The sequence below is a fragment of the Lycorma delicatula genome, chromosome 4, assembly GCF_047948215.1.
Source record: "Lycorma delicatula isolate Av1 chromosome 4, ASM4794821v1, whole genome shotgun sequence".
Classification (NCBI taxonomy): domain Eukaryota; kingdom Metazoa; phylum Arthropoda; class Insecta; order Hemiptera; family Fulgoridae; genus Lycorma; species Lycorma delicatula.
In genome coordinates this window covers 159697043-159722327 of record NC_134458.1, presented here as the reverse complement: position 1 = coordinate 159722327, position 25285 = coordinate 159697043, and the positions used below count along the sequence as shown (strand labels likewise).

General features: G+C 28.1%; 2 protein-coding genes across 9 annotated transcripts in view; both read right to left on the bottom strand.

Annotated features, from left to right (window-relative positions):
* Rbpn-5 (Rab GTPase-binding effector protein rabaptin-5) overlaps positions 1-7371 on the bottom strand; it is an 86441-nt gene extending 79070 nt beyond the window's left edge. For all 5 annotated transcript variants that reach the window (XM_075364608.1, XM_075364610.1, XM_075364609.1 and 2 more), the window contains exon 1: positions 6960-7371. In XM_075364608.1, the coding sequence (XP_075220723.1) occupies positions 6960-7020 (61 nt within the window). In that variant the 5' untranslated portion in view covers positions 7021-7371. The remainder of the gene's footprint in view (positions 1-6959) is intronic.
* Positions 7372-16204: 8833 nt separating this feature from the next.
* LOC142324032 (uncharacterized) overlaps positions 16205-25285 on the bottom strand; it is a 171057-nt gene continuing 161976 nt past the window's right edge. For all 4 annotated transcript variants that reach the window (XM_075364603.1, XM_075364605.1, XM_075364604.1 and 1 more), the window contains 2 exons: positions 23144-23346; positions 16205-16546 (listed from right to left, as the gene is read on the bottom strand). In XM_075364603.1, the coding sequence (XP_075220718.1) occupies positions 16330-16546; positions 23144-23346 (420 nt within the window). In that variant the 3' untranslated portion in view covers positions 16205-16329. The remainder of the gene's footprint in view (positions 16547-23143; positions 23347-25285) is intronic.

Here is a 25285-nt window from a genome sequence, read left to right as displayed (position 1 = left end):
AAGCCTTACACAATACTAAAGGTTACTTTTATGTCCACTTACTCAACATTCAAGTCGTATTGTATTGTGAACAAGTGTTCAGTAAGTTAAAATTATATTACCTTACAGTTAATACCAGTCTACAAGGCTGAAAAATCTGAAAAGTGTGCTTGTATTATATTTTGTGTGAACTTGATAAATCAGCTATCAAGATTTTCATTAGGCTTTTAATGAACAGTCTCTATGTTCAACAATATTTTGATTAGCATGCATGTTCCAAGGCTAGTTGATTGTGACTTAGACAACAGTCGCATAGGGTGCCCCCTATTGCTTACAAAAGCCCCAAAAATGTAGAAAACTCAGGATACACATCCATGACAGCTATCACCATATAATTTATGAATCAAATAACATGGTTAAATTCAGTTATGGGCTTATAAATAAATCTAAACCAAAAACTTCAACATACATCATGCTACTGCAAAGTGGGTTCTTCAGCTCTTAACACAACCAAAACCAGCAATTTATTGATACATATACCATCAGTTTCAAAAGTTATGTTATAATCCAGACCAAAACAACAGTCATCCAACTGAAAAAACTTCCAAGTTGAGTTACTAAGACTCAAGAAAGCACTTCAGATCTAAAGAACAGGTTTTAAGACATGAAGGTCATTTGTTCACCAGAAATTTGTTCTTGGTGTTATGGTAAATTCTAACTTTTACAGCTATGTCCTAAGGCACATTTGAAAGAACATGTGGGATAAGAAAAACCAGAACTGTGGAAAAAACTGAATGTTGCATCAAGACAACATTCCTGCTCATATTACCCTCAAAACGATACAAATTTTAACTTCCAACAGAAAATAACATGGTAATCATTTCACACTCTACGTACACTCCCACTTTAGATTTATAGAATGTTTATGCACCCAAACCATCACAAAGAATGTTTAATTTTTTGTTATCACTGAAAAACTTTTTTATAACAATGAATTAATAATTGCAATATCATAACATATTGGTCCTTTAAATAATTCAGTTTGTTCACTTTCATGCTTTTATAAAAATATGATAATAGTCTATAACTCTTAAAGAAATAAAATACTAATTGGAGTTTTTTTTTTTTTATTGCAATTAAACATCAGGTTTAACTGCATTTCCTATTCCTAAAAGAAGACCAGAATGGTTACCCTTTTACTGGTGTACTTTATAAAACCCAACTAGTCTTCATGTAGTATACCTTCCACTGACTTTCTATTAATATACTAACTACCTTATTGAGTATAAGTATTTTTAACATAAGTAAACCAGTAATTCTCAACTATCTTATCTTTCTTCAATAAATTAATACTTATATATGTTTTTTTTTAATCTGACGAAAATCTTACAATAAAAATTACTATAACCTATTTAGCCATAACGAATATTACGGGTATATTTTTACTGTTATTAAATTACTCTTATTTGTTTTTTTTATCTTCATCAAATTCTCTTAAAATGGACTTAACTTACACTTCATTCATGATGTCTTGAAAGTAAAAATAAAAAAAGGGTGAATTAAGAGATAACTAAATTAAAAAAAGTTGAAAAATTAAAATTCAATAAACGTAGGTAAAAAAATTACAATAATTTAGAAAATGAATAGAAGAGTTAAAAAATGTATTAATTCAGGCAGGAGAGGAGAGATTTAATAGAAAAGAATAAATTAATAAAAAATCACAGATAAAATAAATGATTGAAGAGTTAAAAATAAAAGAATTCAAAAAATTATGATGAAAGCAAAAACTTTATAAATAATTTTAAAAATTAGTAAAAAGTGCAAAGAACTTTAGTAGAAGATGTAGTGCAATAAAAAAAAAATTAATTATGAAGTAGTGTAATTAGGTAAGTATAAATATCTGAAAATGAAAAAACATTTTACAAAAACATTATAAAATTTAAGTGAAATGAAGGAGAAACCAAATAGGTAGTATAACTCAACAAAAACTACTGTTAGAAAGAAAAGACAAGGCTAATAACAGGAACCGAGAATATAAGGAGGAACTACACAGAAGACAAAAATATTGTACGGGTGACAAAAAAAAAGAAAAAGAAACTGATGACATTCTCAAAGGGTATTTTTTAACAGAATTTTATAAAACTCTACAGAAAAAAAAAACAAAAATAAGGCAGTAAAAGTTATTATAGGTAAATAGGTTATAAAGATTGGTATGAAAGATTTATAAAACTCGAGAAAAGCAATCTGATTGAAGAAGGCAGCAGATAAAAACGAGAACTACTGGTTTAAGATGATCTAATGTTGTTAAAAAAGCTCATACTCAATAAGAAAGTTAATAGAAGAATAGAATTTCAGTCGCGTAGAAGGTGTACTCTACTAGATGAAGGCTAGTTTGGTTTCTGGGGCACAAGTAAAAAATAGGCCAACCACACCTTCAGTTTAATTTTAGAAAGCAGTTTGATATAATGGCATTTATAACTCTTGAGAAAGTATTTGATATGTGAAATGAAAATAAAATGTATTATAAATTTTAGGGATAAATGGGTTTAAATGCAGCCAAATAATGTTTTTTACGTCTGCAATAATCAAAGCAATGTAAAGAACATAAAATGAAAAAATCAGGCTTAACTGAGACAAAATTTTATCCTCTTTGCATTTCAAAAGTATTTACCAAAAGTTATAAAAAGGAAGTTCAACCAAAGAGAAAAATTAAACTTTTGATTTACTAATAATATTATTAGAGGGTAGGAAAAAAAGGGGCTGAAGACTTTACAGTTACATTCATGGCACAGAGAGAAATTCAGTCAACATTACAAGTAAATTTTAAAACAAAGTTAATGAAATATGGCAAAAAGGAGTGTAGTGTAAAGAGTAATAAACATTAAGATACAAATGTATATAACATATGTAAATTAGTTAGTTAAACACTGTATATAAGTACACAACCTCATCGAAATCACAAAATTTTGTTTTTTAGTTAGAATAATTATAAAAAATCAATGATGGAGGATATCACAAGAAGACTAGCAAAAGTAAGGGCAGCTTTCATATAGAACATTTTAATTCTGCTACCCCATTGAATATAGATTATGAATTAGAAAGATAAATATCGAATTAGGACTATTAGTCATTTTTCTCTAATCTTAAATAAATAAAAACGAATGTATTCATGATTTGGAAACTACAAGATGTTAGAATTTCATTATTTCTCCTAAAATTGTAATTAACAAGTTTCTTATTGACTTCTATACATTAACTTTAAGAAACAGTTCTTATCTGCTCCCTTTTAATTGCTACAGTAATTATTCCGTCAGTTATTAGCACAGGACGTTGTTTGTTTCAAGAAATGACCCTAAAGAACTTTTAGGTTAGGTTTGACTTGAATGCCAGGTGGCATTTAAGTCAAAAGTTCATTCACAGAGCAATTCAGATATTCAACACACACTATATTTTTAAACAGTTTGTTACAAAATTAATATAGATTGTTGAGTATAGCTTTTTATTGCATTTATGATCAAAACCAACTGTACATGCACTTTTGTTAGATAGAAATTTTAATCATCCACTGAATCACACACACAGGATTGGATTTTCATTTTGTTGGGGGCACATTTCAAAGTAAAATTTTAAAGTCAAGTTATTCTAAAGAAATTTCTTATAGCTTCTGTTACAGGAAAATCAACCATATATGATCTTGTGAAATGTTTATAAAGTATTAAGGATAGGACTAGAAGCTACCACAACTGCAATGCTAATACTCAATTTACAGAGTGCATTAAACAGACTGCTCTAATACTGGGATAACTCAGTTTATTGGTTATTTCCACAGATAATACTATCTTATTTAACCTGCAAAAGAACCACTAAATGTCGATTACAACTTGAAGCTGTAGCCTTACATACTTCAAGTTGTACAAAACTATGAATTATTGTACTACCTTCACTATGAGGTTGATAAAAATGTTGAATAAAGTCATTTAAACAGACTAATCTGCAAATTTAGACCCAGAGTAACAATGCAAGGTGAATAGATGAAATACAATGGTGAATAGGTAAATACAATTTGCCATATATGATCTTGTGAAATGTTTATAAAGTATTAAGGATAGGACTAGAAGCTACCACAACTGCAATGCTAATACTCAATTTACAGAGTGCATTAAACAGACTGCTCTAATACTGGGATAACTCAGTTTATTGGTTATTTCCACAGATAATACTATCTTATTTAACCTGCAAAAGAACCACTAAATGTCGATTACAACTTGAAGCTGTAGCCTTACATACTTCAAGTTGTACAAAACTATGAATTATTGTACTACCTTCACTATGAGGTTGATAAAAATGTTGAATAAAGTCATTTAAACAGACTAATCTGCAAATTTAGACCCAGAGTAACAGTGCAAGGTGAATAGATGAAATACAATGGTGAATAGGTAAATACAATTTGCTGATGATATAGTAATTCTAGCGGAGAGTAAAATGATTTAGAAGAAATAATGAATGGCATAGATGAATTCCTTTGCAAGAACTACCACATGAAAATAGAGAAGAACAAAACAAAAGTAATGAAATGTAGTAGAAATAAAGTAGATGGACCACTGAATATAAAAATAGCAGAAAAGACTATAGAGGTATAAGAATTTTGTAATTTGGGAAACAGAATTACTAAAGATGGATGAAGCAGGAGCGATATAAAATGCTGAATAGCTCACGCAAAATGAGCTTTCAGCCAGAAATATACTTTGCTTACATCAAAAATTAATTTAAACGTCAGGAAAGCATTTTTGAAAGTATATGGATGGAGCATAGCTTTATATGGAAGTGAAACTTGGATGATCGAAGTATCTGATAAGAAAAGATTAGAAGCTTTGAAATGTGGTACTAAAGGAGAATGTTAAAAATCAGGTGGATCCAGGGTGGATGAAGTGACAAATGAAGAGGTGTTCAGCAAATTGATGAAGAAAGAAGCATTTGGAAAACTATAGCTAAAAGAAGAAGCAGACTTATAGACCACATCTTAAGGCATCCTGGAATAGTCACTTTGATATTGAAGGAACTTGAAATATAAAGGTAGATGGGGAAAATTGTGCAGGCAACATTTGAAATATATAAAAAAAATTATTAGGGATGTAGGATATAGGGGGTAAAACGAAATGAAACGACTGGCACTAGAGAGGGAATCTTAGAAAGCAGCATCAAATGATTAAAGACAAAAGAAAAAAATCTGCAACTATGCGATTCATCATCTTAACATTGCTGTACGTTTTTAAGATGGGACTGCTCTCAAATAGCCAATACACTCATGTTTGAGCCACCAATCATTAAGCATAGAATAAGATCCCTTGCTTCATGTGGCAAAAGTTGAAGTGTGATGGGTCAAATTTGTAAAACAAATTGTTGAACCAATATTTTCAACATAACGTTAGTAATATATGCAGGTATTATATACCAATTTATGTTTGAAGTTAATGAACATTAAGACTAGTTTTAACAAGATGGCACGTGTTACATCTCCAATAAATGATTACAATGCTTCAACAATTTTAACCTTGATAAATTTTTAGCACTCACACTCACCAGATTTATCTCCTCAAATTTCTTTTTATAGGGTTATTTTAAATAAACCACTGCAAGGATTTACAGAAAAAAAATAACTAGCAACATACAGGAGGGGAGTATCCCAGCAAGTATACTTAACAAATATAACCAAACTATTGTTACTGGGTGCATTTACGTCACACACAGAATAAAAAAATGACAGCCAATTTCAGGATCTTCAGTAATAATTGTAATATAGATTTATTTACATTGTACAAAAGGTATTAAATAAGAAATTTGTTTAAAATGAAGTTTGTTACTCATAACCCAAGTTCAGAGATATCTGAATTATTAGGCACAATGGTTACAATTAGACAACCTGCATTGAATTATAAACGTGACAGATTTTTAAACTTTATTTGCAAATACAAAGAAAGAGCTGTACTAAATTTTACTGAAATTAACTGGAGAACTTTATATTTATTCTTTTTCTTTAACAATCAGAATGACCATGTAGTTTTATTCTACTTAAATAATTTTATTTATAAATCATTTTTGGGTGATTTCTTGTTTTCAAATTTACAGCATTAACAAAGCAACCAAATGTCTATGGAAAATTTCTGAGACTTATAAAATTAATCTCAAACTGTATAAATGAAACATGTAAATCTCAAAACCATTAATTTATACATGCATATAGTAACAGAAAGTGAAGATTGGATAACATATAACTACTGAAAGTTCTTTAAAATATTTACATAATGGCAAAAAGAAAAATGAAAATAGAAAAAAAGGCATAATAACTGTTAAAAAGTAATGTTTACGTTGAACGCTGAAATTAAGGAGTATTGATACATGAAACAAAAATCTATTAAAATGAGTTTAAAAAGAAAGAACCTTACAACAGAATTTTATATAAATAAGAACTAGGTTAATGAGCTATATTTTTAAAACTCAAACTTAATTAAATTAGTAATTAAAGTAAGTACAGAGTAAAAATTAAGCAAAACATCAATATTTATGTGAAGGGATAAACTAGGATGTAAATGCATATAAAATATTTTGAGACTAAAATAAACAGAGGATGAAGATGAAATGGTAAACTATACAATTAAACCAATCAAATTATTGATTACAAAAAAAAAAATATTTAATGCTTAGAACCGAATATTTTTGTTTACTATTAATGTTTTACTGCAAAATAAGCAAACATTTATTAGATTTGAGGTAATCAAACGAAAAAACAGAAATATGCAATCAGAAGCATTAAGAACTGAACTGCCATAGGTACTGAAAGAAAACAAAGAGGCAACAAACATACAAATGTATTTCTAAAGAAGAATTTACTCACTACATCACTAATATACATTAAAATCAAATTAACAGCAATTATCGTCTTTAATAGCGATAAAAAAATATAATAAAACACTTAACCTTACCATTATCATCTGAATCGGTGTCCTTGGAAAGAGTAGCAGTATCATTATTTACGGTTTCCATATTAAAAACAATATGAAACTTAACACAATAAATTACTAGCTAAATTCATTGGTCATGATCATGTTAATAAATTAACCTAAGCTGAACATAATGATAGGTTACATATAAAACTGTTACTCGATATTTTTACGACATAACCTTAACTGTTAAACAAAAGAAGACTTCCAACGACGATCTTATATATCTGCTCTAAACATTTCGGCTAGTTTATACATTATACAAAATTAAACACTGTTTGAATAATTAAAAAAGAAACGAAATAACAATACCGCAATTATAATATACAAAATGCAAAAACTACGTCACTGTCAAACCATAACGAACAAAATCTGTCTGCAATCAGCTGATATATTGATTGTAAAATTACATCTGATTCATGGAATACTTAAATTTTAGTGAAATCAGATATTTTAATAATTTTTTATTAATCTACTAACATCTGTAAGTAGACTGTTAAAATTTTTTTTTTTTTAAATATAAAAATTGAATTAAACCTTTGTATAAAGAAACTTAAAAAAAATTATTTTGAAAGATTATACCAAGTATTATTAGTTTTCAAAATATATTTAAAAATTATTCCGTATAATAATTTACGGAGCAAAAAAAACAAAATCAGAATTTATTATTTAAGATTTCTTATTAAAATTATATTGTTCCATATTTCTTGCAAAGCAAGTGGACTTTTAAAATCAAATAAAGGAATAGAATAAAAAAATAAATGAATAAGTTGCTCAGCCACAAACATTACATTTAATATAACTTGTCTTAATTATGTAAAATAATATTTTCAATTAAAAATGAAATAAACTACTGCATTAAGGAGTAGCCAATATTTAACAATGAAAGGCATTAGAAGAGAGTCGAACCCAGATGTTTAGTCTTTCGTCATTCCAGTTTATTATGTTTCGTCAGCTGTTCGATGGATGATTAAATTCAAATTTCATGATAACGAATAAACCGAACAGCAACATTTTAAAATTTCTAATAAAAATTATAAAATATTAGTTTTAATTTATTCTTTACTTATCAACGTATAAAGGTCTAAGCCAAGTTAAAAACTACTAAATACTAACTCCTTTTTAATTTGGCGCTGACTGAAGCAGCTCCAAAAGTATACGGGTATAAAAAGATTTGTATGTATTTTCTTAAAACTTTTTCATTTTTAAGTTGATTATAAATTACACTTTTTCTTTTATTTTTAATATTGATATACAAAACTGCTACCAGAATGAAAAAATTGTTTACAAGAAATCCAAAGGTGAAACCACGGTGTTCAACTTAATGGGCTAAAATGTACTTATTTTTTTATCATTAGTTTTATAAATAAATTTTGAAGTTATAAATTTTTATTTAAAATAATTTTAAATATATGATTACATTAAGATCATTTATTTTTTTTATATGTTCAAAAAAATTCTAATATAAATTAATAGTTAATGATGAATCCAGGTTACTGACATGACAGTCACATGAACGTGTATGCCTATTGTTGTACTCATATTTGTAACATAAGTAAACTGCCATGGTGTATTTTTTAAATGATTGTCTATCTGATAGATGTATTTATAATTTGTACACAAATATTTATTTTTCATGATCATAAATTTCTTTTTCAAATTTATTTATTTCATTTAGCTGTGCTAGATGTAATTATTTGTTACTTAGAGGGAAAATTTTTTTCCTTCTGAAATTCTTGTTATCATTTTATAAATTTCTATTTAGAAGATTTTTAAAATCAATTTTTATTGATTTGAAATATCTTTTTAATTTTTCTTGCAGTTATTAATAATAATAATAAATAAATAAAATAGTCGCTTTTTATAAACAAATATTGAACACAGATTAAAAATACATTACATTAAGTTAGTATATTCAATTTTATTGTCTAAAAAATTAAATATTTAACAATTATTAATTTTTTACACATCTACCTCTACTTTAATTGAATTCTGAAACATAATCATCAAAATTTTATTTCAATCCCATCAAATTATTTGTAGAAATGTTCTCTTTATACACAAATATGAAACTTTAAAAATTAAAATAGGGAATTACTTATAATTTTTTCAGTAATGACATAATATACAAGAATAAAATTTATTCTAATTTATTTCAACTAAAAAATTAAATTTGCAATTTTTATTATTATTTAATCATACAAAAAATATTTTTGCTTATTGCTCAACTACTTATAATAATTGTCTATATTAAAGGGGTTTTTTCATTATTATATAAACTTGTAACTCTTCCTTTTTTGCATTATCCAATACATGACTGACAAATTGGATAGTCAATAAATTTATGATTCTTTAATATTCACACTACTCAGCACCTTTAAAAATTAACAGATTGTTGAGAAATTTTGTTACTCTTCATTTGGCACTGAAAGAATTAAAACAAAGTATTACTGGTATTATATTTTATTAATGTTTAATTACATAAATAATGTCTAGAATTAACAAAAATTGTTAATTATATGTAATTTTTTAAGAGAGACTGCACTACAACACTTGTTACATTTTTTGAAATTTATAACTAAAAAACTATGTAAAATAGAAAGCTGGAATTTTACACGCAAATGACACTTTTATGTATAAAATTATATTTAAAAAATTATCTTTTATCTTTGAACAAAAAATTGTTCATGGTATAAATGATAAATTCATGAAGCTGTTACATGTTTTTAAGATTATAACAGGAATACTGGCTGATATTTAAGTATGGAAACATACTTCATATCTGAGAGGTATTAGGAGGCAGCAAGAAATGGGGTTCTACATAGTTAAAAAAAAAATCTGTGTTATGGTGGGTTTTTAATTTTTATCAGTCATCTTGAATCAAACTTAACTTTTTTTAAATAGGAAGGTGGACATATGTCGCATGATTTTGATTTAAGATTTTATAAGAAAAACAATGGTGAAGCCAATTTTTCTGTTAATGCTTTCATTATCAAGTCATAAGCATTCAAAATTGCAATGACAGAAAAATTGTTTTAACAATAAAACGAGGTAAAACGTGCTGCATGTGCAATTAATTACATTTTACATTCATAATGCATAGAGTAACAAACTATAAACAGTGCTATAATATTGATAATAATAAACAACACAATAACAAATTAAACAGTTATATCAACTTATACTATTTACTTTAAATATTACAGCATTAATTTAAAAATTTTAAATAAATGTTTTCAATCATAAATACTAATGAAATAAATTTTGAAAGCATTTCGTTCTACAATAAATATTCAAAATACTTTCCCTCTACAGCTTGGCAGTTTGCTAACCTCAAGTAATATCTACTTAGAACTTGTTGTATCATGTCTCTTGGTACTCAAGCAGATTCGTCAATTATTCTTTTCAATTCATTACTGTCTGCAGGTTTTGTTTTGTAAACTGTGTTTCAGGTAATGTAACCTAGAGGAGACAAGTCTGGTAGGAGACAAGTCTGAACTGGTAGGCCATTCTATGACTTATCCAGCGATTTGGAAATTGTTCATTTAAAATTTGCCGTGCCCTTAGATAATGAGGTGGTGTCCCATCTCGCTGAGACCATACGTTATCTAATTCTTGTCCGCATAATTGGTAAAATCCTATCGGCTAACAAGTTGCAGTAAGCATCTGTAAGATTGTCATCTAAAATAAAAGGCCCTACAATACAATGACCAATGATTCCTGCCCAGATGTTCACTTTCTGACGGTGCTTTGTATGAGCTTCCAACATCCATCTGGGATTAGTATTGCTCCAATATCAACAGTTTTTATTTTTCACATGGCCGTTTAACATAAAAGTTGCTTCATCAGTAAATATTATTGAATTAAAAAAATTTGCGTCGTCTAATTTTTTCATTATACCACAATACTAAACTCGGCAGTCAAAATCACCTTCTGAAAGTTCTTGCACAGGTATAGCTTATAAGGGTAAAATTTGTTTTAAGAATGTTTTGAATTGAAATTTAACTGGTATCATGTTGAACAGCTTTCTGAATCGATGAATGAGGGTCTTGAACAGAGGTCTGTTCATCTAGTGACTTTGCATCAGTTGTGATAGTTCTTGGTCTACCGGTGAAAGAATAATTCTTTACAGTACCAGTTTCTTCAAATCGCTGTACTGTCTTGATCACAGTCGATTTGCTTATTTGTTGTCTGTTTGGAAATCTGTTATTAAATAAATCACATACCTCTCTAAAGACTGAACTCTGTCACTATACCCATACTTTCATCAACAGAGTTATTCTTTTGGTTTCACTTAAAGAAGGCATTGTTATTTGAAGATTTAATAAAACTAAATAAATGAACAAGTAAACTAATAATAACACCTTCACCGAAAAACAAATTTGAACCACTAGGCCTACAATTTAATTTTTACTAGCACTATCAAATTTTACCATTACAAGTATGTTGAAGTAAAAAGGTGAAATGAGGAGTTAATAAGATGCATTGCTTAAACAAAATACAAACTACATTATTGCAAATTAACAGCTGATTTACTCAACCAAACTTGCATTTTTCAATTATTTCCAGATGATTTGTTTCATTTACGATTAGCTAATGTCAGCTGATATTAACACTGGAAATTAATTTTTACTAAAATATCAGTTGATATAGTTGTTTAATTTAATGTTGTGTTGTTAATCATTAGTTATTGTTATCAATATTATAGCACTGTTTAAAGTTTATTGTATGTATTATGAATATAAAGTGCAATAAAGTTGTACTTGCATTTTACCTCGTTTTATTGCAATAAGATTTTTCCGTCATTGCAATTTGAATGCTTATAACTCAATAACGAATACATTAACAGAAAAACGGGGTTCACCATTGTATTTCTTTTAAAATTTTAATTTGAAATCATTTGTCATATGTCCACCTTTCTATTTAAAGAAATTAAGTTTGATTTAATATGGTGGACTAAAATTAAAAACCCACTATAATGCAGATTTTTTTCAACTATGTAGAATCCCATTTCTTCTGCTTCCAAATACCTCTCACATAGATGCAGTATAAAGTTGTTTCCATACTAGCTAATATTACTGTATAACACCATTGACAACTGGATTCTTGTAGACTTCTGAAAAACTATTTGAAATAAATCTGCAAAGTAATTTTATTTATACCCTTTTCTGAATAAAAAGTGTCATCTTTGGATATTAGTGGCCTGAAAAGCACCATTTTAGTAATGAACTGCTGGAATGGTCACCAGTGACTGCTAGCATCAACTTTAAAAGGTTAGCTCTTATAAAAAATATCCTTTTTTCAGTGAACTTGAGTTGACAGTAGCTGCAGCTACTGTCCACTGTCCACTGTCTACCAGGCTTTAGCCTGGTAGGAGTCTTGATCTTAAAGTAGTAATTAAAAAAAACAAAAAACCATTCTGGTTAACCATCAGGTAGACAGAAACCATTTGGTTTGTACACAGGTAGAAAATATCACAGCAGCAGTAAAGTAGCTTACCTGTGCTTTGATCATTTTTTCCATCTTTTTCCTGTTATGTCTGGCTTTCCATCATTGTGCTTTGGCCTGGATATTCAAATATGCCTTTTATACCTGCCAGATTGCAATGATGGGGGCTCCTAGTCGTCAGCTTTGGAACACACAGTATTGCTCAGATTAACAACCACTCTGGTCGCCAAACTTATCCACTGCACACTATTAGTGAAAATAACAATAGAATTGGCTGCTTCATTAAACTGGCAGTCATGAAAATAGATATCATGTAACTTCTTGTAACAAGATTCTGGTTTTATAATTTTCTGTTAAAAATATTTTTAATGCATCACCCAATAACATTAATTAAGAATTAAGATTAATTTAAAAAGAATTATCTGGATATAAGTAAACTTGGTAGATTCATTTTCAAATCAGTGTCATGAGAGGCAAATGAAATTAGGTGCGACATTAATGGATCAAACTGAACTTATTAAAAAAAATCGACGCCTTTAAAATTTTCTAGCAGTTACTTACTTACTTAACAAAGAATTTAGATTTTTTCTACAGGTTTTTAAAGAGTGACATAACCTTATGGGAAAATGAGTAAGTTACAATAGTAGTTGAAAGTAGCCTCCATTATTCAATTCACATAATTGAATATGATGTTGCGTGCTTTTAAACCACGTTGTAATGTTTGTTGAGAAATTGCAGCGACTCATTGTTCAATTTCACTCGGCAATTCAGGAATGGTGTGAGGATGAGTTCTGTAAGTAGCATCCTTAAAGTACTCCTAAAAGAAAAAGTCAGGAGGGAATAAATCAAGAGACCAAGGAGGCCACAATCGCTTAAAATCATTTGTCCATGTAAACACTGATCCAAGAAAATTATAGTGTTGTTGGCTGTGTTCACAAGCCGTAGCACTGTCCTGCTGAAATGACATGGACTCTAGCCAGTATGCAGGTAGTGTTTACAAATTGTTGCACCATCTGTATGTAGCACTCACTGATCACTGTGCCATGAAGATTCGCCTACGTGACATTGCACAGCAAACACTCACTTTTTGTCTATGCAGCTGATGTGGATTTTCCATACACCAAATGCCCGAGTTCTGTGCATTCACGTATCCATCAAGGTGGAACCATGCTTCGACAGACCAAAACCAGTCATAAAGTTCTTCCCCATTTGGTGTTATAGATAACATGAACCACTGATGGAAAGCTACATCTTTTCCAGTGCCTGCAGGTACTTGTGAACAACACGAATTCTGTACGGATGCATCTTTAAACACTTGTACAATGCTGTGTGGACACTACCAATGGGAGACTGGACTGGCTAGGTAGGCATCGCACAGACTTTTTGGAATAAAAAGAATATGCAGCTTGCACAGCTGCTTGATGGAGGACTTGTTTGGTGTATCCACACCATTCTTTTCTGTGAAGGCATTCTAGGTCTAGGCATAACTGGCACATCTAATATTTTGGTAGACAATGAATATTCTTATTAAACATTATTAAATGTAAATATTTCTATTCTTATTTACATTTAATAACATTTAAGATGCACTTGAAAGCAATGAATGGGTATGAACAGGCTGAGACTAGTTAATAAAGAAAAAAATCAGACTGTATCCTCCACAAGCTGATTCTCTGCACTTCTACAACAAATGCTGCAGGCTTGTGCTTGTTTCTATGTATCTGGCATGTTGCAGCACTGTTTGTTTACTTTTGACCAGATGTTGATTTCCTTGAGTGGATAGATCTAGCTTCATAACACACCAGTATATTACTGATCCCTTACATTGAAAAGAGTCAAGAGAGCCAAAATAATCACACATGTATTCTCAATATTTATTTTATTCATTTAAATTTTCAGTAAAAAGAGATAGTACAAGTTACAGTTAGAATTCCAGTCCACGTGGATGAGCTGTCAAGCTTTCACAAGTAACCTACAACTGAACTTGAATATTCATTTGAGACCTAGCTATTTAATTCTGCTATGGGTGGTAGAAGCTACAGTCAAAATTTTAGTTTGATTGGTCAAGCTGTTTCTGAGTTATCCCATGACATACATACTACAAACATCCAGCCAAAATTAAAGAAGATTTTTAATAAAACAATATGATCTACTTGTTGATTAAATAATAAATGTCCACATGTCGTAGCATAAATACAAAGTGACTATATCTAATTCAGTTAGTTTATAGTGTTCAAGTAAACAAAACTGCATGTACGAGTGTTCAGGTGGCTGATTCACAAGCATCTCCTGTAAATCCTGAAGTACATAAAAGAAACTATGTGAAGTTATTATTCTGTAAACATGTGCCATTATATTTTACAAAAATTATATATATATATATATATTTTTTAAATTAAAATAAATTAAGAATTTTTAATTATCGATAAATATTTCTTACCTAGCTTGGCATCTGATAGCCCATGAGTATTTTATTCATTAAAATTGTTTACTGTTGTGTTGTCTTGAGTTTTTTTTAAGAATTATGAAACTACTAACTGTCCACTAATGTTTTAAATTTCTATGATAAATAATAAATTCAATCCAGTTATCATCTGATTGCGAGAAACCTGTGGTGCTGTCACTATTACAATGAAAGGCTCAATTTTGTTTTCTATTATATTATCCAATTCTCAATAATTTGATTTAACAATATCCCTTATATGTTTTTTACAGTTTTTCCATTCCTGCTGGCCCATTTTATCGATGGCTTTAAATTTTTAATATCAGATATTTTAAAAGTAGTATTTTCTGAAGCTACGTAACTTTTCATTTATCTTGAAATTAACTCAAATGGGTTGAGTTTACAATAGGTAATCGAAGCATAGTTTTACCATTGGTCTTGCTAACTCATAAACTTCATACACACTAAAATTACTTTTATAATATGCGAAACCCTTTGCAGTAATTGGTCTTAAAAAATTCACTCTTTATGAACTTAGCCACATTTTGATGTCATTCTTTTTCCAAGACGCAGCTGGAATTTTTCCTTTTTACATGAATTATAAGGGACATTGTCTAGATAATAACCTAATTATGTTCCAGAAGAGATAACACATGAAAAGATCAAGGGTTTGAATAGAACTGTGAAGACATAACATTATATAAATGTTTGATTATATGACTACTATATGACTAATTACATGGTAATTAATATATGAGTAATGATTATAGTTGTATGTAGATAAGGCAACATTGTGAATCAGCACTGATACATGGGATTGCGACTCGTAGAATAATGATGAACAAAATATTTTAATAATAAACTTTAAAACTGAAAGATTATCAAGAAAAATCTCATGAATGGGATAGTTAAATTAAAAAACCGATACAGTAATAACAATTTTGAATTCCATTTATTTTAAAATACTTTGTGAATGTAAAAAATAATACAATGGTCATTACAATTTCAACCCAACTTAAATTATAAGGGAGTGCTTTATATCAAAACAAAAGTAAATGAATGCATACAGACTCGCATATTGTAATGGAAGAAGTGATGGACATGCCATTCCCCACAAGCAGGTAACACATACATACAATTTTTTTTTTTTAATTTACATTAGAATTCCATAATATTTTATCATACTTGTCAAGATATCTCATTTTTTGCCTTTTGTTTTTATTTTTTTAATAATTATAACAACTTATATTTAACTATTTTACTTTTATAAGAGTAAAGTTTTGGATTAAACCCTTCTGCTGCTATTATTACTAACAATGAAAAAATACATACTATCTCCACTAGCAAATATTTTATTAAACATTTTTTGCAACATTTTAATTATAAAATATACAATAAACAAAAAACAGATGTTCTTATACTCAGATTACAGATAATAAAAAAAAACTTTTTGGTATAAATTCAATCATTTAATGAATCTTCATAGATTTTTTCTTCAATGGTTATAAAGTGTTTAGGTAATGTTTCACTAGTTATTGATGGTCTTCGCATATTACACTGATGATGCCATGATGTAATTGTTAAACTACAACCTTCATCTGCAGTTGAATTCAGCGACCAAGGTGATTCACATTCTAATGAATCAGGAGTCATAACAGAATCATATGGGGTTGATGATCTATAAACAAACAAAAAAATGTAATCTCAAAGATGTTTAAAACCTATAAAAATTGATACATTATTATCTAAAAAAAAAGTACTTCATTAATTCCATTAAAAAAAAAAACACAAAGCATAAACCTGCAAAATATATTAAATATATTATATATATATATATATATATATATATATATAAAATAGTTTAATCTGCAATTTAGACCAATAAATGGTTTAACAAAATATTCTTATCATATTAAAATTACATAGCAGGATAAATTTAATAATAGTACCTTATATAAAATTAATTATAACAAGTGTAAAAAAATTTAAATTTGTAAAACTAACACAAGTCCTTTAAACAGAAGTTTCAGAAGATGCAAGATAATAAAATTAAAAGAAAGAATTTTACAAATACTTCTGACCACCCTATTGCACAGACACATACAACAAATATAGAAAACATTTAGAAACACTATACGTAAATAATACTAGTCAACAAAAAATTTGTATCTAACAAGTTGTTTGGTTGATCAGTTCTGTAATTCTTAAAAAAAAATCCTAGTACTGTACTTATTTGTACAGTGCGCTGAACGAAAATAATAGCTTGGCTGTGAGAGGCAGGCACTTGTAACACATATTATACTACTCTTTCTCTAACATGTACTCCTACATCAACCATGTATTTTTAACGAGTAATTATTATTAGAAATAAATAGAAATGTTTGAATAAATGAGAATAATTTTTGTTTGTTCAGCTTTTTGTTGTATCTAATGAATAAGAAATTTTATCAAGTTTACTGTAGATTTATTTTATTTATATATTTTTACATATTTATTATCAATAACAGTAATAAAAAGCAATTATTTTAAAAGTTATCATTACAAATGCAATTTTATTATTTTCTTTAAATATTTTTTGCATTTACTGGTTTTGGTTTCTTGAAACAAAACATAAATTTATATTATCATGAGGGATACATCCACTCCTTCCTGCTAAAACACACTTTGTGTCTAAATTTACTTGACAGGTGAGCTACTATGTGTGAATTGTTACTTGTGTTAAGTGTTATTTTACCATAAGTGTAAGTTTTGTACGATACTCATCTATCTCATGAGCCTGCATTGGTGTGTATATGGAAATGTGATCGATTCAAATAAAAGTGAAATTTTTCAAACATGGCAGTGTTGGTATACAAGATTAGTTAGAAGATAAAAATAAAATAAAAATCAACCTTACCAACAATTTATATTACGTCTAGCGCTTTCGGTCATTCGACCATCCTCAGGAGAGAAATTTTTTCATAATTTAAAACCTTAAAATTAAAAAATATTAAAATCATAACAACTGGTCGTCATTATTTAAAAGTAATTATGTCAGTTACATAAGAGTGTCTCAGTTGATATGAATAGTAATAGTTGGAGGGAGATAATCAGGTTAGGTACCTTGATAATTATTTGTTTAAATAGAATAACAGCTTCAAATTTGATTTGTTCATTAATTTATTGTTATAAAATATATGAAATTTTTCATGAATACTGGTTTTATAAACATTGTTGGAAAAATCTAATATTTTAATAAAATTATCAGGGATATAATTATGTTTATTTTGAAAAATGTGTTTAGCATAACTGGATTTATCTAAATAGCCCTTCTTTATACTATTAATATGTTCTTTAATAGAAAAAGAACCGTTGGTCATACCTATATATTCTAGATGGCAGTCGTCACATTTTAAACTATAGACTCCACGTCTATCTAAGATATTTATGTATTTAGATTTATTATTTTATTAAGATCGTTGCTGTTTATAAAATTGATTGTTTTGTTGTTAGTTTTGTATGTTGTTTTTAGATTATAAAATTTATATATTTTATCAAAGTATCTATAAAATGGGTTGAATTCTATTTTTACATAAGATTTTTCTGAATCATTAAATAATAATTTTATGTTATCTTTTACATATATTTTATTTTTGATTTTAAAGTATAATTTATTAATCAGTATTTCATTGTAGCCATTTAATATTGCTATGTTCTTTATAATATTTATTTCAGAGTTTAGTTTCAAGTAGTTATGTTTGAGATATTTAATAGCTCTGTAAATCAAAGAACTATAAGGTGCCATTTTTTGATTCCATGGATGAAACAAATTAGCATGTATTATTACAGTGTTATACTTTGTCAATTTCTAAATTACTATTACCAAATTTTTTTCAATAAAAGTGATTGAAAAAGTAAAAATTAAAAATCCCCACTCGTCTTTGCAAGCCTAACATGTTTGTTATGTTTCTGGCATAACAGGATCGGAGGTAAGGTACCCTCTGTAAAATCAACTTAAAATTCATTCCAATGACAAAAGCACTTGTACATGTGACATCTGTAACAACTATTTCAGAAATGAGAATTTATTAACAGTGTTTCTGTAGCAACAAAATTAATCTTTTTTTATATGATTTTTTTATTTCATTTTGATGAGTTTTATAATTAATCAGTCCTGTTAATTATTCAAACCAAAATTAGAATTATTAATTTTAAAAGAGATGAGATGGCTTCTATGAGTACATGCATACATTTGTTTGTAATTGCCTATACCCCTTTGCACACACACACACACACACACTGTTTAGTACAGTTACACACAGTAGCACAATTCCTTCATAAACAATTGTGAATAAATCAATTTATCATTTTTTGTCCTGTGTTAAAAAAGGCACATAATAAATACTTCATACTCTCACATTTCGTAGTCTTTATGAATTTTTTTTCTGGTTTAAATGCCACAGTGTATTAAAAAATTCTTGGTTTTGTATTTTATTATTACTGTAATCATAATAAATAATCACCAAAAAAATAATTTCAATATATAAGTGTTAGATGACCTCCTTATCACCCAAATACCCACAAAAACAGAATGATATAAAAAGAGAATGAAAAACAAATCATGAATAACACAAACCCCTGACAAACATTTACAGTGTGAAAGTACCCCGAAAAAACAAAATCAAATTTTTCAGATTTGTTTGCCCAAATATGCAATGAAAATGAATACTATTTACTACTCTCAAACTTCTTTAAAATACAGTTCTTTGCTTCAAACGCAGAGAAAATATATTTAGCAAATTAAGTCATGCAAAAACTTGAAAAAAATGACAAAACTTCACTTGCCACAGGGCTGTTTTTTTTTATGTTCAATCTGTCAAAGGCTGTCTTTTATTGTTATCCTATACATTAGCAAACATTATTGTTTTTCTTGTTTGGCTATAAGAACCAACATCTATTTAGAGTTACATTATTTTGCTATTTATTTTTTGTCCACTGGGCTGGTGGTAAAGGTAAACTCATTGTCATAAATCACTTTTTACAGCTGATTTTCAAAGTAACCTTCAAATCCTAGTAAAATTTAGTTTCTTTTATATGGATTTGAATACTGGACAGTGGATACTAGTGTACTTTGGAGGTTGGGGTTCACTAACTACACATCTCAGGAATGGTTGGCCTGATGTGTTCTACATCTCATCTACATGTAATACACATCATTTTCATTTCAATGCGAAAAGGGGGGGGGGTTTCCTTAATGTTCACTAGTTGAACAGATTCCAACATAAACATTGGGAATTATTATTTTTTGATTGAAACAGCCCTGTAGCAAGAGAATTTTTGTAATTTTTTTCAACTTTTTACATGACTTAATTTATTAAATGTTTTTTCACTGCATTTAAAGCAAGGAACTGTGTTTTAGAGAAGCATATAGTTTACAGTTTCTCTGTATAATAATTTTTTTTGTATCTGTTTTTATTAGTATTTGGGTGATATGAAGATTCACTAAAACTTTTGCAATGAAATTGTTTTTTATGGTGGTTGTGATATCAATTAATTTTGTTATATCTTGTTAAAGTGTATGTTGATTATGTCTTTTGATTGTACTTTAGCTGTAATTTTATTGCGTTTAACCTTAACCATAATAATACAATAAAATATAATTACCTTTATTATTATTATTATTTCTGTTAATATTTAATAATTATTCATTATCATTATCATATTATGTTCATATTCTATAATATTTATATGAATAATTTATAAAACAGTTTTTTCATAACTTTTTGATACTTATCCTAGAATTTTCTGAACCCTGATAGCTTGCACCATCTCAAGAAATATATGCCTGCTTGCTGTCACAGAAGAATAAAAATAGTGATTTCATTTTGCATGATGAGAAAAGAGTAAAAAAAAGTGAACATGTCAATTAATGAATATTTAATAGGGAAAATAGCTGCTATATAAAGAAAAGTACATAAAGTGATATTACTGGTTTTCTTGTATTTTTTCTCTCATGTTGAGTTTTTGGCAGAGATTCACTTAACAGGGAATCTTGATAAACTTGAATAGAAAAGAGTTTCCAATAAGTGTATCTATTTATTGTGGTTATACAGAGATTGGTTGATTTAAAAAACCTTAAATATCTAGAAAAATATAACATTTACAAATATAAATACGTACAGGTAAATTTTGAAAATGATGAATTGTTTAAATTGGCACACTTTTTCTTGATACCTGGCTCTGACGTTACCAGTTTAATTTATTTGATCGTGACAATTACCAGTGGTAATTTATAACTAAGGAAATCCATTACCCAAGATAATATTTAAAAAATTGGATCACATAAACTGCTAAGTTTACATTGAGCTTGTTATTAATTTGAGGTGTTTATGGTGATTTTTGTAGGTAATTATTAATTGCAACATACTGAACAACATTTTTAATATATAAATATTAAAACACAACTACTTTTCTTTTATTGCAGCACTACTTCTCATGAATGATTTTAACACATTCACACCGAAGTTGTACTTTAACACAAAGCTTTTACTCAAATATGACTGATAGGGCATACTTGTTACTTGTATTAATATCAAAACAAATTTTTAAATATATTTTTTAACCTTTTTAAATTGAATGTATTTTCATAATAAGCTATAAGAAAACTAATTACTTTTCAGGATCATAGGCTATTTTTTTTATGTTTTAGTAGTCAACTAAAACGATTCTTCAGCAGCCTGCTTTGGAATTGAAAATCCACGTTTATTCTGGAACTCATATATTGATGAACCCATTAAAAGTTCTCACAAATCCTGTTCAAGTCATCAAAACTTTCTAAAAGCTATCATACATATTACCATTTATTCACTTGTGATTAATCCATTTAATTAGATTTTGTTTCAATCACAAAGCCCATTAAAATAACAAATAAAAATTGAGCACAATAGCAATGGATCCACCACAGTCATTTGCATATGGCTCTTGATGGAAACTGATAACACGGCTTTTTTTATCATACTTATTGGTGTTAATAACACATATTGCAGCAGAAGTAGGTCACTTTAGAAAGATTTACATATGTGTCGAACTTAATTGTCTGAAGAAATAATAGTAATGAATTATGAAAGGCTTACCAAATACAATAAAAGTATAAGATAAGATGACATCTCATAATCTTGTCCAAATCACTGTTTCTTCCTTATAAACTATCTTTACTGAAAAGTTAGCAATATTTGAAACACTTATTAAATTATTTTGTTGCTAGGATGCGTTTTGATGATGATGATGATGATGAGTATGTGTATGCAAGTGTTTATTACAATAATACATTACGTACTGACATTAATTTATTTGATTTTCCAGGTCTCCAAAAAACTAGTGTGCAGCTTTCTTGATTCAGGGTCCATGGGTTGCTGCATTTCTAGATCATGCAATGAGTATACAAGAAATTTGTTTTCATAGATTGTCAGGCTTGAATGTGTTAATTAGAAACCAACAGGAGAATAGTGACAACTGGGCTGAATAAGGAGCCATTACTATTAAAATAATTGATTTTAACAGATCTCAACTATCAATCGTGCACATGACTAGCACTAACTATTTATACCTCTTAATAACTTGGAGTATGAATGGTACTCAATTCCCTAGATGATGAACTGAAGGATGCTGTGAGGTTGTAGATCAAGGAAAGAACACCAGCATTCTTCACTGACAGAATGAGAAAACTGGTTCACAATTGGGAGACGAGTAGAAGTAAATGGCTGCATGGAGAAATAAATGTAAGTTTTTGTAGCAATTAATAAAATGTACCATATTTACACCATATTTTTCATTTCAATATCTTTCTTCATTTGTGAGTTATGAACAATTGTATTACATTTCAACACCCCTCTTAGGTTATTTTTTCACTTTCACCATGTTTAGATGGGCAATAGAATTATCCATAAATTAAAACTATAAATAAATGTGGCTTATTAATTTCTCTATTTTACAAAATGAATAAACGTAGTCATTTTTTAACTATTACTTTAATCCATTGTCTGTATCTTGTAATAAAAATAATTATCAATAGATATTGATAATTTCATAACGTGGTATTATTTCTGTTATTTGCGAGATTTATAAAGTGATTCAAATGCAGTTAATGTTCTTTCATTTTTAAAAGTTTTAAAGTTATTTTGATTAAATCCCAATTTAAATTAATGGATGATTTTATATATATTAACTGAATACATACGTATATAATTGCTATATAAAATTGAATTAATATGTCAAAATAAGTAATATTAAAACTTACCTCCATAATGCTGGATTTGCATCTAATGAATCGAATTCAATACTTCCAATAGAGGGTTTATGAGATGAGACATTTGAACTACTACTATTAAAAAATCGAGTTGGTATCAGTTTATCTGTCTGAGAAACTTTACGTAGAGAAGCTCTTAATGTCGCATGTGGTCTAGGAATATCATACAGTGGTTCTTGTAAACTTTTGTTGCTCTAAAATGGAAAAATAAGACGTATATTTATTAACAATATATGTTTAATGTAACTGATGTTAATAAGCCAAAAATATTAGTTAAGAACAGGAATGAAATGTAGCAGTACACCTGGTATACCAATGGTAGAAAATAAAAATTACTAGGGATGTTAATGAACAATCTATTGAAAATTTTATTAAACAAGAAGAAACGCATATTCATGTTAATAAGTAGGAAGATATGGTACAAATTTTTTAATTCCTTAGGCAAAGATCTTGAATAGGATTAAAAAAGGAAATCACGTGATGTAGTTAGAAAAGTATTGCTACAGCAGAATTAAAAAAAACAGTTTATATACCTGAACTTCAAAATAAAAGTAATTATGACAGAATTATCTTAAGTAATTTAAAATTTTAAAAGCAGCTTTTTCAAATTCTAACTCTTACTCATATATAATTCATCATAAGCTATCTGATCCACTAGTACTAACTAAATTCACTATAAAATTTTTTACAAGCGTATTCACAATTAAATACATTACAATATTTAAAGAAAAAGTTTTTTTTATTTTTTTAACTTTTGTAATTTTCACACAAATGTGTTAAGTTACATTTTTTAAAATTAAATAAGGACTTTACAAAGGGATTTCTCAAATATCCAATGCACAAAATTTTGACACATTTTTGTGTTATTTTTGTGTTATTCTTAAAGTAAAATTACGTGAAGAATCAAAATTTTAACCTATAAATTATGTTCATGTAAATGCAGTACCATATTTTTGCCTGGCCATAACTTGAAAACAATGTGTTTCCAGACCTATGGATTAAATGAACTTTTTTTTCACTATTTTAATCAAGGATACACCTCTAAAGTTTAGTAGAAACCTCATGCATCACCTCTTGTGAATATGAATGCACATTCCCAACTGAATAAAATTTCATTCCATAAAACATCAATAATTGTTGATTTTTAATTATAAAAATTAAAATTTTACAAGCACAAAATAATAAAAAAAAAAATTAGAAAATATTGTAGAAATCTTAAAAATGAATTAGTTATGTTATTATAATAATTCCAGTTTCCATAGAAGAGTGACAGCATCTCTAGTTTCCTCTGGATGTTCCAGGTGTGAGTCAGAAATGAGATTTTTCATACACAACAAAATTTATCATTATTATCCATTATCAGCTATTATAGAGCAAATGTTAAATAAGTAAATAAATAAAATGTATAATATATAATTTACTAATGCATTTTATAAATAGTTTGGTAATATTTAATCGTGAATTTGTAAAATACAAGTTCGTAAACTCAATTAATGATTTAAAATAATTGAGATTAATAATACTGATAGACAAAAAAATATTTTTTTAATATTTCTCAAAGTGTGATACCATTTCTTGAATTGCTTTTTTGCTTAAATTACTGATCTTTAAATACAATTTCTCTATCACCCTTAGTTTTAAATAAATTACACTTAAAAAAAATTAAGGGAAAATATAGTTAAAATCTGTAAAATTTATAATTTTGCATGGCCATGCCTGTGTTAAAATGATGTCGCTGATTTTTCTTTTATAGTCACAGGCACATCCTGAATTAATGTCCAACAGTAATTGGCTAGCATGTTAGTATTCAATATCCCTTTATAGTGGCTTTCCATCACCGAAACATCTTGGTGGAAACGTTCACCGTGTTAGTCACTTACTTCAACGAGGTTGTCCGGGAAAAGGAAAAATCCAGATGCGAGTGGAAGAAATGTGTTTCAAAGATATATTACATCCCACAGCTCTGTATGGAGTAAGAAGCTGATTAACAATATCATGGCAATTGTCGGATTTTTTTTGCTGAAAAAATGTTTGCAAACGTCTTTAAATGAAGCCCAAGCTGCACTTTCTACATTATTTTACATTGAGAAACACATCATCTTTAAACGACTCTCTTACTTGAAGACCAACAAA